Source organism: Strix aluco, chromosome 18 (assembly GCF_031877795.1).
Source record: "Strix aluco isolate bStrAlu1 chromosome 18, bStrAlu1.hap1, whole genome shotgun sequence".
NCBI classification, from domain to species: Eukaryota; Metazoa; Chordata; class Aves; order Strigiformes; family Strigidae; genus Strix; species Strix aluco.
Window position 1 is genome coordinate 12,192,245 of NC_133948.1, and position 16,923 is coordinate 12,209,167.

General features: G+C 41.8%; 1 protein-coding gene and 1 long non-coding RNA gene across 4 annotated transcripts; one reads left to right on the top strand and one right to left on the bottom strand.

The window, feature by feature from the left end:
- The first annotated feature begins 73 nt into the window (after positions 1-73).
- LOC141931895 (uncharacterized) lies at positions 74-13,050 on the top strand. 2 transcript variants are annotated; one of them, XR_012625688.1, is made up of 3 exons: positions 74-231; positions 4,346-4,526; positions 12,644-13,050. It is a non-coding gene; the product is annotated as an uncharacterized LOC141931895 (long non-coding RNA). The 2 variants fall into 2 exon arrangements; XR_012625687.1 differs by lacking the exon at positions 12,644-13,050 and adding an exon at positions 5,836-6,434.
- On the bottom strand, positions 300-15,342 carry RNF185 (ring finger protein 185). 2 transcript variants are annotated; one of them, XM_074844658.1, is made up of 7 exons: positions 15,258-15,342; positions 9,502-9,733; positions 7,831-7,849; positions 7,063-7,175; positions 6,466-6,520; positions 4,376-4,493; positions 300-2,872 (listed from the first exon to the last, which is right to left on the bottom strand). In XM_074844658.1, the coding sequence occupies exons 2-7, from the start codon at positions 9,681-9,683 to the stop codon at positions 2,775-2,777; spliced, it is 585 nt and encodes a 194-aa protein (XP_074700759.1). In that variant the 5' UTR covers positions 9,684-9,733; positions 15,258-15,342; the 3' UTR covers positions 300-2,774. The 2 variants fall into 2 exon arrangements, with proteins under 2 accessions (XP_074700759.1, XP_074700760.1); XM_074844659.1 differs by lacking the exon at positions 15,258-15,342 and adding an exon at positions 14,784-15,190.
- Between the last annotated feature and the right edge of the window lie 1,581 nt (positions 15,343-16,923).

Sequence of the window (16,923 nt, forward strand, 5' to 3'; positions counted from 1 at the left end):
TTCCGCGGCGAACACCAATGATGGTGCGGCCACGCCTCCGGTCCCGCCCCCCACGTGCCGTGGCGGGCGCGGCAGCTCCCGTCGCGGGGCCTCCCTCCCCGCGGGGCCTAGGCCTGCGCCGGGCCTGCCCCGGCCGCTGCCCCCCGCCGAGCGCTCCCGGGGCGGGAGAAGTGAGCGCTGCCCCTCCCGTTTTCTGAGGAACGGACCAGCAACGGGCTCCTTATCCTGGAGGTAGGGCTCGGGCAAACGCCTCACCTCCATCCGTCCGCGAAGCACAAAGGAATGGCGGCGCACTCCGGTCAATGTAAAACCATTTTTTTAATTCTAAATCACTTTCACAACAGTGAAAATTAGTGAACAGTAATGGTAATGCACTAAACAAGCCATTATGGGCTGTGTGCAGTCTGAGTACAAGGGGGGGAAATGGTACGGTACAAAAAGCACACCAAGAAAAAGGTAGAAACAAAAGCGTTAACACTTTTAGACTAGTTCATTCTTTGATTGCCAGAAAATGGGGGCTCTCAGTCATGTTTCTGCAGCCACCTGTCTAAATCCATTACATCTCACCATTAGATGGAAAAAACCCCCAAGCCATGAAAATTCTGTATTTTAAAACATGTTAGTTAAATCAGTTTCAATACCTCTTTTGAACCTATTACAGTCACTTTTCTGTCGTCTTTATCGGAAAAAGGCTTTAAAGGGATACCCTACTCCTCCCTGGATAACCTTCGCTCTTAACATCGAGTTTCTCAATACGAAAAGGAGAAGGAAAACTATCCCTTTTACTACCACATGAACTTTCCCTTTTCAACAGCAGGTGGTGCTGCCTGCTCATGAAAGGAAGTCAAAGCTGCGACATGGTACTACAGCCGGTTGCTGACAGGAATGCAATAAATAGCCTTTCTCCTAGAAAGGGTCCTAGTTACCAACGTACGCTCTTGAGAAGAACCATATGCAGAAGTAGCTAATCAAAAGTGCCATGCAACAAAAGTTGAAGCACCACTTCAACTATTTATAGTTGAGCAATATATCCTGCCAGATTATCATTGCGTCAGGTATAAAATTTGACTAGATGTGGCAAAACACTGCAGAAGCTTTGCAACATTCTACTTGCCAGACGGAATTTTGGAGGTAGGCAAGTTAAACTTCAGTCACCTTCTGTCTTGACACTCAAAGTGAACAGTTTATAATTACATAAATAAGCTTCTACAACAATTAATTAAGGTGCCCTGCCCAGGAACCTTATCCATACACTAGAAAACCCTAGCTACTGAAACAAAGTTTCTGTGAGTTGATTTGTTTTGTCAGTTGTCTGTCTATTGCCAGGGAAGTCACAATATTCATCTTGCAGAAAATCATCGTGACTATCAGCGACCTGAATCAAAATAATCTAAAAACAATTAAGAGAAAAAAAAAGAAATTGCCAAGTCAGAGAAATATGAAAACTCTTCATCTTGCTAGGGAATCTCTCATATCTGCTGTTCTGAAGAAATCTACACAAATACATCAGGAATACTCTTTAAAGCTGTATACCCAACAGGATTCCAAAACAGCTACAGAGTGCTCACCTTCTGAAATATTTTTCCCTCAGCACAAAAATGGTTGTGGTCTCCTCCAGCACTTCAAATTAATTTCTTTGGTAGATACTGCAGAGACTCTTACACTATAGCCATTCTGCTGTGGCATGGAGTAGCTGTATGCACCTGTAGAGAGAAGCTCTTCCAAATATTCCCTACTGTGGCATATGCTAGCAAAGGCAGGATCTCATTTTTCCTCCTGTATAATTTTACAGTATAAGTTTAACCTCAAAACTCATGTAAAGATGCCTTTTGTTCCTCTCCCCAAACAAGCTGATCTCAGATCTGTAATAGGATTTTATTTGGAGTACATGACCTTGCAGAGAAAGTCTCAAAGCCCTGGGGAGAATAAACGCAGCTACAGTGACAAGGTTGTGAGGGGATTATCCATGAGTGCAGCCACAGGCTGCTGTGCAGAACCAAGGAAGACAACACTGTTTTGTCAGTAAGGAACTGGGCTGGGTGAGGCAGACAGGTGTGTCGTACTGTTCGGCAACCCCACCCAGGTCCACGGCGAGAGAATCTTCCAGTGTCTGGCTCCAGCAAACAGGCTTTAAAAAAATTGCAGCATAAATTTGTATCCCTTCTTCTAACAGCCATTAGAACCGCTTCAGGAGAGGTTTTCCATCACACCAGGAAATAACAGCAAGAAAAAGAAACCAGTCTCCAAACCTGGTTCCATTTGCATTACATGCTGTGCCCAAAGAGTCTCAGCAGTGCTGCAGATGATTTCCTGAAGAAGGTTGGATGTTGATGTGAAGACATTAAATAACATCCACAACTCTGGCAGATCCATCGTGGTTGCCAAGCATGAGATACTGATCACACTGCAGAAGTTTCCTTACCTGCCCAGTCTACCTTGGGGCAACTGTTTCCCATAAACCTGGTGTCACCGATGGGCGCAGGATTTCAAAGCAGCGCTCCTTTTAGGAGTGGAGCTCAAAGCTAGACCCATGGTTTGTGGCAGGAACCTGTTGTACATGAAGCTGAGCTGAAATACGCTTTTAAACCAATATTTAATTTCCAACTCCGGTGCAAGATGTGAGATTCCTCATTGTGCTGTGGTACCACCAATTCCTGAAGCCCATAGTTAGCTAAGGAACCAGACACCAAGAGGTTTAAAATGAGATGGGGATGCAGTTTGTAACTGTTTCAGTGGCCTTGTTCGCCATGAATATACAGAATAATGGAAAAGATTTATGCAATCAACAGCCAGAACATTATCACCAGAGCCACAAACAGGAAGAGGCGGGATAGAAACTGCTCATCCACATATTGAGGAGTCCCTGGAACAGCTGGAAAACAGGAAGTAAAAAAAAAAACCAAAACAGTTCAGCTCCTTCCTCTTCTCCAGAATCACATATATTCTAAACATAGTACATTCATAAATTGAAAGACATGCAAAGAATCTACTTCGTGAGAAACTGTTGCTATTTCCCACCCTCAGACTGGCCACTCATACTGGAAGATCAGAAGGAAGACAAGCAGCAGCTCCCTGAAGCAGGACTCGCAGTAAACCTGCTCATGACTAATAGCAGCAGGCAGCTCCAAGTGCTAGAGTACTAGTGCTAGGCCTGCTCGGAGTACTTCTGGGGGCAGTGCTGAGCCAAGTTCACTGCTTAGTTCACTGTTGACTGCTGAGCTAAGTTCACTGTTTCCATCCTAAGGAACTTTACCACCTCTACCTGAGTGCTCCTCCCCATCAAGGTGAAATATCTCTGACTAAGGAAATGGTAAAACAGTCAAAGCTGCATGCGTAGCCTTGACCAAGAGAACTAATGAAAAGCCCACGAGCTCTAAAGCTCAAGCCATGCCTTTCTGGAACTGCTGTATTGAATACACAGATGAAAAGCAGATAGAGGAGTTACTTAAATGATGGCTGTTACAACAGCATATATTTACATACTCCTTAGCTCAGTCACACCTCCACACAAATTTTCAGTGGACACTGAAGTATAGTTAAATAGCCAAGTTAATTTGACCCAAGGACAGCACAGGTCCCTGGCAACACAGGTGTGACATGAAGAATGTGTTTCTGTTTCTCATGTGACGTGGTGTAGATGATTTGCCAGGCACAACCTTTCACAGAGGAAGTCCAGAAAATCCTGGGCAGTAGGTTTTCTTGTTCAAAACAGGTCAACTCAGTTTGTCTACAGTGCAGATGGGGAGGAGGTTTTCTGGGGATTACTTAATTTGTAGAGACTAAGACCACTCCTTGGGAGTAACCCAATGTTTTTTTCTTAATTAAAAACAGTGAAATCATTTCACCAGGAAGTTACTTTTAAATTTCTGAAAAAGGAACAATCTTTGCTGTCATTATTTTGTGGTACAGAGCACCAGTTTAAATTTTTCCTTCTCTGCTGTTTTCAAAACATGGGCCTCCTTCATACACCCCTATTGTCTCCTTTTTATTATTACTAGAAACTCTAATCCAATTTGTCTCATTTTTCAAAGGGAGTCCTCTGGAGTACCAGAGGAGACATTTGAATTAAAGGGGAGAAGTCCCCAGTGCCACTGTCCCTCTCCAGTTCTACTGTCCTCTCAGGAGGGCCTTCAGCAAATCATATGGAAGTGACAAACTTGCTTCTTATGTAAGCACTCGTACAAAACCTGCAAGCCATAGACTATTTTCCCTACTGGGTGTTTTCCCTCATTTTGTGTTTCTGTTTACAACACTGATTTACTTTACTGTTCAGGAAGTTTAGTCATTTAGCAGGCTATTTGTTTAAAAGTTACAAGGGAGTTTGTAAAACATCTGTTTGTCACAGGACTCTTGGAGAAGATAGGATGCATGGTACCTGGAGGAGGTCGCCCGTCGTTTATGTTGAATGCTGTTGCAAATATACCAAAGGGAAACGCCCCAATTCCAAATGACATTTGGAAGCCACCATCCCCAAATCCAAAGCCCTGGAACCCCTGCAGAGAACAAAGCAACAGAAGAGAAAAAAGGTACCGATCATTTAAAGCCTATTTCAGAATATTTTGTAAACGTGCAGACATTCCCGCTCACTGGCTTTCATAGGGCTGCAGGACTATCATGCTGTCTGGCAACTTTCAGACTGCCACACTATTGTTAAATACCTCCTTAGGTCTCCTGATTTTAAAATGTTTCACACAGTAGCAAACTTGCCAGAGCAACCCAAAAGTTTGAGAAAATGAAATCTAGGAACTGCTGTTCTTGCTTGAAGGCCACAAATGAACAAAAGCATTTCTGTAACGTTTCTTAGCTTAAAATAGTACAGATCTGACAATATATCAAAATTACCAATTCTATTTAGAATGTCTTAAAAATGTATTAATAATTCTGTGTTAATAGCTATTAGCCATATAAGAAAGGCATTGTAAAAAAATAATCTGCATTGATTTTCATGATACATATGCATCATTTAAACATTCAGTAAAGTGATAAATTGCCAGTGAGATGCATAGAGCATTACAGAGAAGAGTAGTAACAAAAAAACAAAATTACCAGGGGGACTCTAATTAAGGTGGCAGATAAAGTCATCTGGGACAGGAATGCAAGACATAAGGAGGAAAAAAGGAAGAGTTACAATGCAACAACATTGACCCCTATGGGATCCAGACCAAAATACCACATCAAGTCAAAAGATAAGTCTTCGGAATCAAGATGAATTCTACTGTATAAAAGCAGTGCACCACTCGAGAACCAACTGTATATGAATCTAAGTAGTTGAGTCATGTTTGAAAACTGTGGAGAGCTCACAGTCACCATGTTCTGTAATCCAGCAAACTGTCCTCTGATCACAGAATTAAAACAGTGACACCAATTCTGAAAAACCCTCTGGTCTACCACCTCCAAACAGTGGGAGGACAAAGATGGTTTCACTCATATAATAAAAGCCAGACGTTTCTGGGTTGATCCTTGATTTGAGGAGTTAGTCTTTTTACTATGAGTTTTCTCAAACATTTTGCCATTAACTATCAGGCACAGCAAAGTGCTCTGTGTGGCAGGTCCTGCACCAGTAAGGAACAGGAGGGCAGCATCACTACTATGTCTTGATACCAGATTCCTCTGACTTATGACAGCATCAGGTAAAAGGTTCAAACAAGGTATAGCAGCTGATTTAATAACAAGGCAACTCCCTAGCAAGAGAGAACAACTGAGCTGCGATACATTCAATACAGAAATGTTCCTTAATGACACCCAGCAGAGTTGTTTTCTTGAAGCATTAGGTATACAAATGCTCTCTGAGGACTCTAGGCTGAGTTACATGGAAATATGCAATTGTTTCATCAGGTCATGCTCACTGCCACTGTGCTAAAGAATGCTGTGGTCTGTCCTACTGGCTACTCCCACGTCTGTTCAACCTATGCCAGCTGCTGTTTACATTCACTCTATGTAATCTCCTCAACAAAACCACAGATCCTTCTTCAAATGAACATGTATCCAACAGACATCTACGTTCTTTCACTTGTAATGCCATGGTACAGTAACATCTCATGGAAATGCTAGAAGCAGGCGTCAATGCCAAAAAGTAAGTTCACACATGGTTTTATATTTCCATGACAAGTATAGTTTGATGGAAATATACTTCCACAAAGAATTTTCAAACCAAAGTGTTCCTTGTATTTATATATGGAGAACAATCAAGTATGAAGAGCATTTCCAGTGATGCCACAAAGGGCTGTTTTCATGTTTCACCGTTCAAGTTAGCCCATTCTTTGGGATGCTGGAGAGTACTATAGGAATGGAGTTTTCTGCCACACTGCAGCTATCAATTATTCATTCACCTACTGGGGATAAGCAAGAAATGTAAGCTATAGGATCCTCACACAGGATCTCATGCACACATTATGTCCTCCAGGATGAATAAATACCACCATCAATAAAAACAACCTAGCTGCTCGAGCTTGTTTTTTCACTTACCCCTCTGTTCTCTGGTTCAGGTCTCTGTCCTTGGGGTCGTGGCGGAGTTTTCTCTCTGCAGGAAGTAGTGAAATTAGCTCAAGTGCAAGCATACATGACAATCGTATCTGCAATAGCCTGGCTAACAAGACAGAACAAACACAGAGCACGCTCTCAGAGGGCTGTGCTGCAGCAGAGCTGGAGGTAGTGTGGGAGTGAGTAGACCATCCAGTTTATAAACCTTCAGCATCACATTGCTGAATTAAGGTACTGCACTTCTGAATAACAAAGTCCCATTGCAAAGGCTAGAAACTGAGGACACGAACATTTTACATAAGCTTCTCCAGTCAGGTAACATTCATTGCAACCTGCCACTTATAACTGATAATTAACACCCAATTCCAATTAAAATAAATTGCCAGTTGAACAAGAAATAAGATGTGTAAACCCACGTCCTGAAAAAGCCAGAAATATTTGGCAGAAATGTCAGTTCTATCTGTCCTTTGACAAAGTATTTCAAACTGTGAATTCAGCACTGTGGTATTTTCCTCTTAAGACCTTAAACTAAAGTTTCATCTTTAGTTTTCACAGAAAAATGGTTGGGTTTAGGTTTCTTACCTGGGGTCCTGTTGCCCAGTGCTACCTCTTCCATACAGAGGAATAACTTTATCTCGACTGATTCCTGCTTTGCATACAGGACACACTTGTCTGTTTGGCCTGGTCTCTAGCCACTAAAAGAAAGGAAATTATAAGAAAACTAGTACAAGACCATGAAAACAACAACATGCAAACCTCATTTGTAGCCAGGCAGAGAAACTTTAGCAATTTCTCAGAAAGCCATGGAGCAAAACATTTTAATAAGGGCCAAGTACTCTCCAGAGTGGAGTTGGCATTTTGGCTGTTTTTCTGGTATAATCCACTTGCTGATGTGTACACATTCAGAACTGCACTGGAGTAAAATATGAAGAAAAACAGTACCAACAGTCCTGCGTAGGCCAAAGGCTAGTGTAGATACCCTCCTTTCATTTATCTTTTCTATAATTGTACCACAATGTAAAACACTACATATGCAGAGAAATACACTCAACACTTAAGCCTGCAAACTAAACCCCTACAGTAACTGCCTACAGTAACTCTCCTACCAAAACTGGGAATGCTCGGTGTTTAAGAAACTCAAAAGTGGGAGGCAAGTGGAACAGAAGCTAAGTTTCCTTTATGCCGAAAGAGCAGATTGCAAGGTGTTGCGCATGAAGTTGCATTAGCACATTGCGGTTGCCCTGGAGAGAAAGAAGTGCATTTGAAAAGAGGGGGATACTCCAGAGAACCAAGGGCTTTATTGAGTAACAGGAGCTGATGAAAGACAAAGTAAAAGAAAACCTGTCTTACCTGGTGTAAACAAGGCCAACTGTGAGCATTCCCAGGACAATTTGTTCACAGAGCAGAAAAAGAGGGGAAAATAGAATTAGTTACTGACAGCTCTATCCAACAAATGTATAAAGTGTACCCAGATAGCGCAGCTTGGAGACAACAGAATCCTGGAATCCAGACGGGCCAGTTCCATAACCTCCCATTAAAATAACTTTTGAAAGCACAGCCCAAGCCCAATCTCCACTGATCTTTTCAGGTTATGCAATCTAACTAAGTTGCTAACGTGATTCTCTGCATATCACCTTTGATTCTTGGGTCCTCATCCATACCAAAGGCCTATACAGAAGCTTAATTAATCTTAGTGTTTACTGTACAGATTTTCTCTTCTGATACCATGAAAAGATATCCCTGAGCTAAGATGCAAATGAGGAAGGTGTCAGTAGTGATACTTCAGGATCTTAAAAGAAGTCATGCAAGAAACATTTAGATAAAACATCGGCCACATTCACACAATCATGGAATAACTCGGGCTGGATGGTACCTTGGGTGGCCTGTAGTCCAACTTGATGCTCAGCAGGGTCAGCTATTGAGATCAGACCCGGTTGCTCAGGGCAGAGAAATTCCCATTATACAGAACTACTCTTAAGATTCAATTAACATGGCAACTTAAATAAGGTCAAAGACAAACAAGCAAGCTATGAGATAAAACTGCTAAACAGCCATCTGCTTTCACAGTGTTCTTGACAACACTATTCAGACAAGATACATGCTAATTTTTAAGGTTCCATTCTTCCAAATCCTTTTGTGGAATAATTTAATCTAATTTAATTTTAACATGCCATCAGCAAGCGATTTTCCATCTCCTCCTAGAATAAAAACCTGGACTTTCAGATGTTACATACATATACACAGAAAAAAAAAGTTCTTTTAGGCCTCTTTTTATAAAATAGCATAATTTAGCCTACCATGTAAAACAAACCAAAAACCCAAACAACCCCAACCATTTGGCCATGTCAATCCTTAATAACTTTTTAACATTCAAGAAAGAGTATATTCTAGACCAAGTTACCTAAATAAGAAATGCTGCATGCTTACTATATTTGTGCAGTACATTCCCAAGTCAGATCAAAGAACTGAAAAGTTAGTATTACAACTGCAATACCATGGGAAAAGAGAAATAGCCCACATGTAAAAGCTTGTTATCTAATTTTATTTTTTTTATGGTTTCAAAGGGAAAAACGGGCAAGCTTGTAGGAAGTATGAAAACTACAATTTGTCCTCCAGAACCTAGTTTCAGATGCAGGTTTAGGTACACACAGGTTAGAAAGGAATTTAGGTCTGAACAAGGTATCTATGCTAGACCAGACAGCACACATAAAATAACACACATAACCAAGCAGAATCAATGAACACTGAACTGTCTATGTGGGGGCCACTCGTTTTTTTGCTTTTACAAAATAATCTAGAAGCATAGGAAGTTTAAAACACAAAAAACCCACTCCCTGGCACATGAGCCAAAAGGAACAGTGGAGGAGCAAAATCAAACTGCGCCTAAAGCAAAACCATAGTCCCTACTCATTTTATATAAAAGGCATTTTATTTGACATCTAGAACTATAAAAATCATAGGCTTTTATGTGACCAGAGATAGACGGTGTTCTGGTTTATCTGTGGGGGTCTGAGTACTTACCAGAAGAGATGTCCACACAAGCTGATAACTGCATCCTTGGCAGTGTCTAAACAGATGTTACATTCAAAAGTATTGTCCTGATTAGCATTGTCCCCAGCACCGTTACTGCTACTGCTGCCACTGGTCCCTCCAGTACTGGAGTTCTTTGTTGATGCAGAAGTCGTGGGTCCTTTGCTTGCCATCCTCAAGAACTACCCAGACACAAGGTCAAGAAAATTCTCCTGCTGGAATCCTAGCAGTGAGAAAGGGAAAAAAACCCAAACCATCAAACAGCTTCTTGGCATCGCATTCTTGTCCTGTTCCAAACTGGTAGTGATTTACCTAAGAAGCACTTCAATCCTGTTGTTGATGGTTTTAGTTTAACATAGCCAAGAGGGATCTTTTTTTAGAAACTAAGCTACTTTAAAGTCCTGTAGTAGGACCTGGCTGATATGTGACCTGTATTTTAAAGTTACTGATAAGCAACTGAGATCCACAGCCAAAACAAACCCATCGTATTTTCTCATAAATACCATTTGCTATGAGAAGAATGGGCTCACCTAGTCATACATGCTCTTCCAGAAATTCAATGCAAGTCATAACTGTGAGTGCAGTCTGAAATAGGTTTTAATCATGAAGCAACATACAGTTTGGACAGACTGACTTAATGCATAGTTTTAAGTTCAATGTTCATTAATTTGGAATATTAATGATAAATAATGGCAAGCAAAGGTGACAGTACTTGATTTGTCTCATCAGCAGTATATTGCTGCTATCACAGCAGTGTGTTGATATGACTATCAAACATCTCTAGTACTTTCAGTGAGACATTTATAATCTAGTAGTAATGCAGAAGTACTAAAAATTTTAATTTTACTTACATGCTTTCACCTCTCATTAATATAATCATATTTATCAAAGAACACCATTTATTTTATTTCAGTAACAACCACCTCCACAGTCTAATTCCTTGATATGCAAATTCCACAGTACCTAAAACTCAGCATAAGGCATTTACGTTTTCAGAAACAAACACTTTTACCAGTACAAGATTTTTAATCCAAGAACTAAAAAAGTTTCAGAAGTTACAGAAATTAATTCACCAAAACAAAACTGCTTAAAATATTCCACTGTGCTTTTCATGAAACACTGACATCATGTTGCTGCTGCAGGGATATGAATACATAGATAAGATTGTCAGAAAGAAACAGGTGATTGTCTGAACTTTTTGCAAACAGTTAAGCATTTTAAAAGGGCAACCTGAATATTTCAGAAGCTAATTTATTTGCAAACTTACCCCACAAGCATTAAAGACTTTCCTTAGTGGTTCCCTCTTTGTAGCAGTGCTGAAGCACAGGTGCAGGGCAGCAAAATAAAACCTCAGTATCTCTAGCTGTTATTGTCAACAGCTTTTTTCATACAATACAATCCCACTGCATGGTCATGAAAGCATCATACTCAAGCCTCATGAAGGTATTGCCGTGAAGACACTCAATTACAGCAAGTAAAATATATTTTTGCAGAGCTTTTTCACTCAGTTACATCATTTTGCACAGTGTCCCAGAAGGGCAGCTTTGTATTCACAGATGCTGTACTTTAACATACATTGCTTTCAGCACTGCTGACTCTTAGCATTTCACACCATGACTTCATTTACTCTCAGCAGCAATCCAGTTCATTGTACAAAATTAAAATTAATGTTAGTTCAAGACAGATGGAAGTGCTGCCAGCCCACAAACTACACGTTAAAGACGCCTGGATTTTTCACACATCCTTACTACCAGATTCTTCAGACTATCTTGCTCAGTAGTTTAATGCTTAAACCTTACCAACTTAGACCTATAAATATTTGCTGGGAATTAACATCAAGAAAATCTCCTTAAAACTAAGACCTTCAACACACTGTAAAAAACGCTAGCATCATTGTGTGGAATGGGCACAAGAAATGTCTGGCTCTTACGTCTTGGCATACAACACAAAGAAAACACGTAGAAGAGGCAAAGAAATGAATTTGTGTCCCTAAAACCAATGGGGGAAAAAGGTGCTTTTTTTCCATATATTTAACATCAGAAGTCTGGAAACTCATCAAAAAGATAAAATCTGTATCTTCACAAACACCTAATTAAAAAACCCTTAGCTTTTAGTAACTATGAAAAATAAATCAATCTTTAGGTTATGAAGAAGGATGATAGAGAAATCAATAGGAATATCAGTAATGTAATGGAATAAAGATGGTTGAGACAGAAGAAAGATCAAAATGATATAACACAACAGGCACTGAATCTACTCTCCCAGAAGAAGGTCATTCCTTAGTCTGTACTGGGACCCTCTCCTAATTATTTCTCCATAGGCTGATTGGGCCTGATGAACTATTAGGATATAACCAATTTAAAATATCAAAAACCATAACAAAACACAACAATAAAAATAATCAATCTTATTCTGAAAAGCCTTCTCAAACATTTGCTCTTGTCCGTGGAATACTGTTTAACATAATAGGTCTATAACAAGCGCTGTTGGAGTCTGTTGATCTGCAAATCACACTGCCCATATACAAAGAAGCAAGCATGAAACAGCATCCAATGACTAAACTTACATTTGATAATCATGTATTGTATCACCTGTGAACGCACAAGTGAATCCTGAAGTTCAACTGCAAATTCAACTCATTCTGAGTGTAGAACAAGCTCAAAATTGTTGAAATGTCACTTGAACTACTTAAACTCCAAGACAAAACCTTTTAGGGGGAAAAAAAATCCCCAAACTACAAACTAAAAAAAGAAACAATCAACACAACAGGCCAAACAAACCCCATTTTCATTTTGATGTAGAGTTCAGAAGGAAGACTGTGAGTACACTGGGCTATAACATGACCTTTGAGGTTAACTAAACAGAATTCAGAGATGCCAGTCCAAGTTTGTTAAACCCTTGTCCTTTAGATCAGGTCTCCAAATCAACCCCAGACACATGATGAGTAGCAAACAAAACAAGAGAAAGGATATAAAAATCAGTTAACTGCAAGCATTCAAAGATTTCCTCTTTTTTCTTTCTTGCTTCTTTGCTCTTTAGATATTTACAGGAAAACAGTATCTTTGTTACTTAAAAGCCATCTATATTAGCTGCTTTTTTCCTTTAAATCATGACCCCTATGATATCCCAACAGGATGTTCTGAAAATGACTGAATCACTGACATTTACTACATCCAAGAATCAAGAGTGGCAACAGATGAATGGTTAAGAAACAAAGAACCCATTTTCAAGTAGTTTTCCTAAATAAAAAAAAGTCTGGTGGAGCGTGAAGAAGAGATGGAATTGAATATACATGTTTAGGGATCCAGCACAAATCCCACTGAGTTGCGTAAAGAATAAGCATGGCTGAAAGAGCTGGTGAAACTGGTCCTCCAAGAAGCAGATGGCACACTGGGACCTGAAAGTTTCGTGACAACTGAGAGCACAGGAGGTCTATGAAAAAAGTAAGTGCAGGAAACTGCTAAGGTCTATGTACGGTGTATAAATACTGTGTATAAATCTCACAGGCAATAAGAAATAAATTTTACTCAATTACTTAAATACTTTAAAAACTAAATCTATAAATCTAGTGGGAGAAACTGCACACCAGGAAAATGTGAGCCCAATGGCTACTGTAGAAGATCATGTTTCTGAACTCAGCAAATGAAAAATGACTGCATTTGCCAAAGTACACTGACCTGACTCTAAAAATACAAGAGACACTTCAAAACAGACTGGGAGAGTTTCCACCGTAAATTAAACCATACAAAAAAAAAAAAAATCCACTGGAAAACAGCAGGTGAACAATAATTCAACTTGAGAAAGACGGAGAGCGAGTACAGATTAGAAGCTCATGTCACCTGTATGAAACAACTGTAGAACACATGTTCACAGCACTACAACATTAGGATGTTTGAAGTATTTACTTTTTAACCCTCTTTCATGAGCAATGAGAAAAATTTCTGGTGAGGATATAGGACTCTGCCCAGTTTATTAGTAAAACCCAAAGTTTATTCCTCTTTGCAATATCTAATACATAACAATGAAATAAAAAGAGTATTGTTGGATGTAAAATTCCACTAGAAAAACACTTTTCCATATATCTTTCCTAACGAATCTTATTTTATCTAGGATTACTAAAATTGAAACAATCCAAATCTAGTTTGTTTCAGAAACAAGTTCTGATTTACTTTCTGAACTTCTTGCTGTTTAAATCAAAAGGAAAACTTGTCAGGTTATTTTTCTTATCACTACAGTGACAATGTCATTTTCAGACACATATGACAAATTTTATAAAAGGAATAGTAACATTAGAAAATCTATCTAAATTTAAAAATATTACTCAGACTTTACATAAATATACCCACTCATAAGTTTAACAGAAATCTGATTCTTAACCTATTAGAATTGCCTGGACTTTAAGTTAAACTAACAGGTAACTTTAGCTGATAATTGTTGACAGTGCCTAGAAGTCCATTTACTTCTTGACAGCCATTTTTAGATGTTCTTAGCAAATACATGACTGAAGTCCTACTGTCAATCATTAAATACACATTTATCTCTCACTACCTTTTTACTCTATTCTGTCCCCCAAACATGTTACATTTTAACACCTCAGAAACATTTTCTGAGTTCATCTTTTCACTTCCTGTAACATGTACAGCATCATGTACCCACTTTTTAGGATTACCATGCAGTGGTCCCAACATACAAGTTTACATGACCACTAGGTCTTGCAAAATCAGCCATTTGCCTGACAGACCAACGTGCCCTTGCTTGGCCTCATTTCATTAATTGGGATTCTGCAAGGTATGTCTGTGTTACAGTTGCTGCTTCCAGGATAAGAGCCCTGCTGAGAGGCAGTTTTGGCAACTCTACAGATTCAGTATACCTCAGAAATGCAAGACAGTGTTACAAACTATCCAAGAAAGCAAGTCCTGAAAGTAATTCTTTTTTTAAAAAACATTCCATAAAAGTGTAATATAGACTCCAAGAAAACATTGCACAATTCTTTAAACAAATATTTTATCTTCTTACTCATTAAGTCCAAAGGAAAAAAAAAGAAAGAAAATTGATATAACCAGTTGGGTAATACTGCCTGAGCATTTTCCTGGTTTGGAGTGTTATGTAAAATATTAAATGGCCTCTAAATGGGCTAACCAGGTTAGCAGCAAAATGTAAAAATCAAACAAAATAGTTATGATGTGGGTTATGAAGTAATAAGCCATTCCCAACAGGACAAAAAAAAAAAAAAGAAAAGACACGTAGCAGAAGCTATCGCTTTGCGGCCATACCTAGAGCCGGACATTTATCTACCGCGAACGGGCGCTTCTCCTCGCAGAGGGTTTCAGCTCTGCCTCAGAGCGCGGGGCCAGGCACCGGCAAGGCCGCTGAACCCGGGGATTTCGGAGGAAAACCCTCGCAGGCGGCGCCGGGCCCTGCGCGCCGCGGCGGCGGCGAACCCCGGGCCGGAGCTCCGGCAGCGAGGGCGGCACACGCCGGGCCCGCCGGGGCGCTGGGCGGGCACCGGGGCTGCGGGACCAGGGCCGGAGCCGGGCTGGCGAAGGCCGGGGCTCCCGCGGCGCCCCTCGTCCCGCTCCGCCCGCCCCCGCCTCGCTCGTCTCAAACGGGCTCAGGCGGCTCCGGCCTTCCAGCGGCCCCCGGGCACGGCTCGGCCCCGCTCCCGCTCCCTTCGCGCCTCAAAGCCGCCGCCCGGCCTCGGCTCCCCCCCGCCCCTCCGCCCCTAAGCCGGGATCCGCTCGGCTCACCGGCGGGTCTCGCTGCTCCCCCGCAGCAGCCCCGAGCCGCTCCCCTGCCAGCGGCCGCCGTCACCTGACCGCCCGGAAGCCCGGCCCTGACGGAAGGGACCGGCCTCCCCGCTGCCGCGCCGGGCCGCGAGGCCGCGTTCCGCCCGCCCGGGGCTGCCCCGGGTTGCCCCGCGCCCCCGGGTTGCCCCACCGGGCGGCTGCTGGGAAACGGAGCAGCGGTGCCGCGGGCCGGGTGCGGGGTGTCGCGGGGGGCGGTTAGCGCTGCCGGGCTGCCCGCCCTTCCGCCGGGCCCCCGAAGCGGACCCCGGGCCGGTTGTTACCTCAGCGAGGGAACCGCTCCGGTGCGTTCAGCCCCTGCTCAGTCACCACCACCACAACCCCTGCCTGCGCGCTGTTTCTCTTGCAGTTTTGCTGCCTGCTCATGGTGAGGTGTTGCGGGGGCTGTGTCCAAACGCCTGCCTCTAAAAGAGCAAAAACTACATATCGCCAACAGCAGCGAATGTTCGGGCCAAGCAGGGAAGGAAGGAAGGCGGCAGCTTTGAGGGAAACAAATTGTTCAAATGTGTGTGCAGAGTGCTAAGGTCCGAGCAGAGGAGCATCTCCAGGATGGGAATAGAGAGCTTTATAAAGGTATTTACACATCTGTGAGGAACCACAGAGACAAAGGGAGGGAGAAGAGGGGGCCTGGTGTGTGAAGGAGAGGGTCAGAGCTGAGAGAGGTCACCAAGAAGGCATCTCTGAAGGGTTTTGTCCCTGCTCTGAGAACACCCCACCAGTTCTCAGGACACCAAGGCAGAAAACAGCACAAAATTACTTGCTGTTTTACACAGTGGAGAATGGGTGATTCCTAAACCAAGGTCTCCCCCTAAAAGCAACTCTTACAAGGGAGTAGTTAAGGTAAGAAGTGGAGGGAGGTTGGTGCCAAGGGAGCCTATCAGAAGGAGACTGAGGATGTTGTCAGAGGCCTGTCTACTGGCTGGTGGCCTGAGACTACCCAACTCTAGTGTTCAGCAATATAAAACCACAGCTGTATCGTGTTGCTTTCAGTAGCATGTTGGCTTGGCAAGACCCGTGTCAAAATGGTCATCCAGCAGCCCAGCTGGAATTACCATACATGTTAACATATCATACTGGAAAATTTGTAGTTGAGAGGAAGATGGAGATAATATCTGAAAATTAGAGTACTCATGGCATTAGAACACAGGTTGTAAAGCTGTCCTACCCACACTAGCAGTGTATTTGCTGTCTGTGAAAATTTCTCTGACAAAGCAGGTGATCTCATTTTCAACAAGACAGTAAAGCAACACAGTTTGGCACAGCTTCAGTATTCAAGCAAAAATTTGGCATCTCAGTGTAGTAGTATCTGATTAGTAAGAAGTTAACAAGGCCCCAAAGGTATAAATGGTATTCTTCAGAGGCTGGTTAAAACAAGGATGAGCTTGTGAAGTTTGGACCAGCTTGGACTAGTCACCGTGTATGTCTAGAGTCAAAAGAATTTCAGTATAAAAAGTAAAAAGAGGTTTATTTTGGTGTAATAATCATGGGAATAACGCTCAGAACAGTCTTTGTTGTTTGGGTGTCATATGAGAACTAAAGCAACCTGAAAAGAAACACAGTTACTGCCACAGACAACATAGCCAGTGAATATTTTCACTGCCCAGTGATA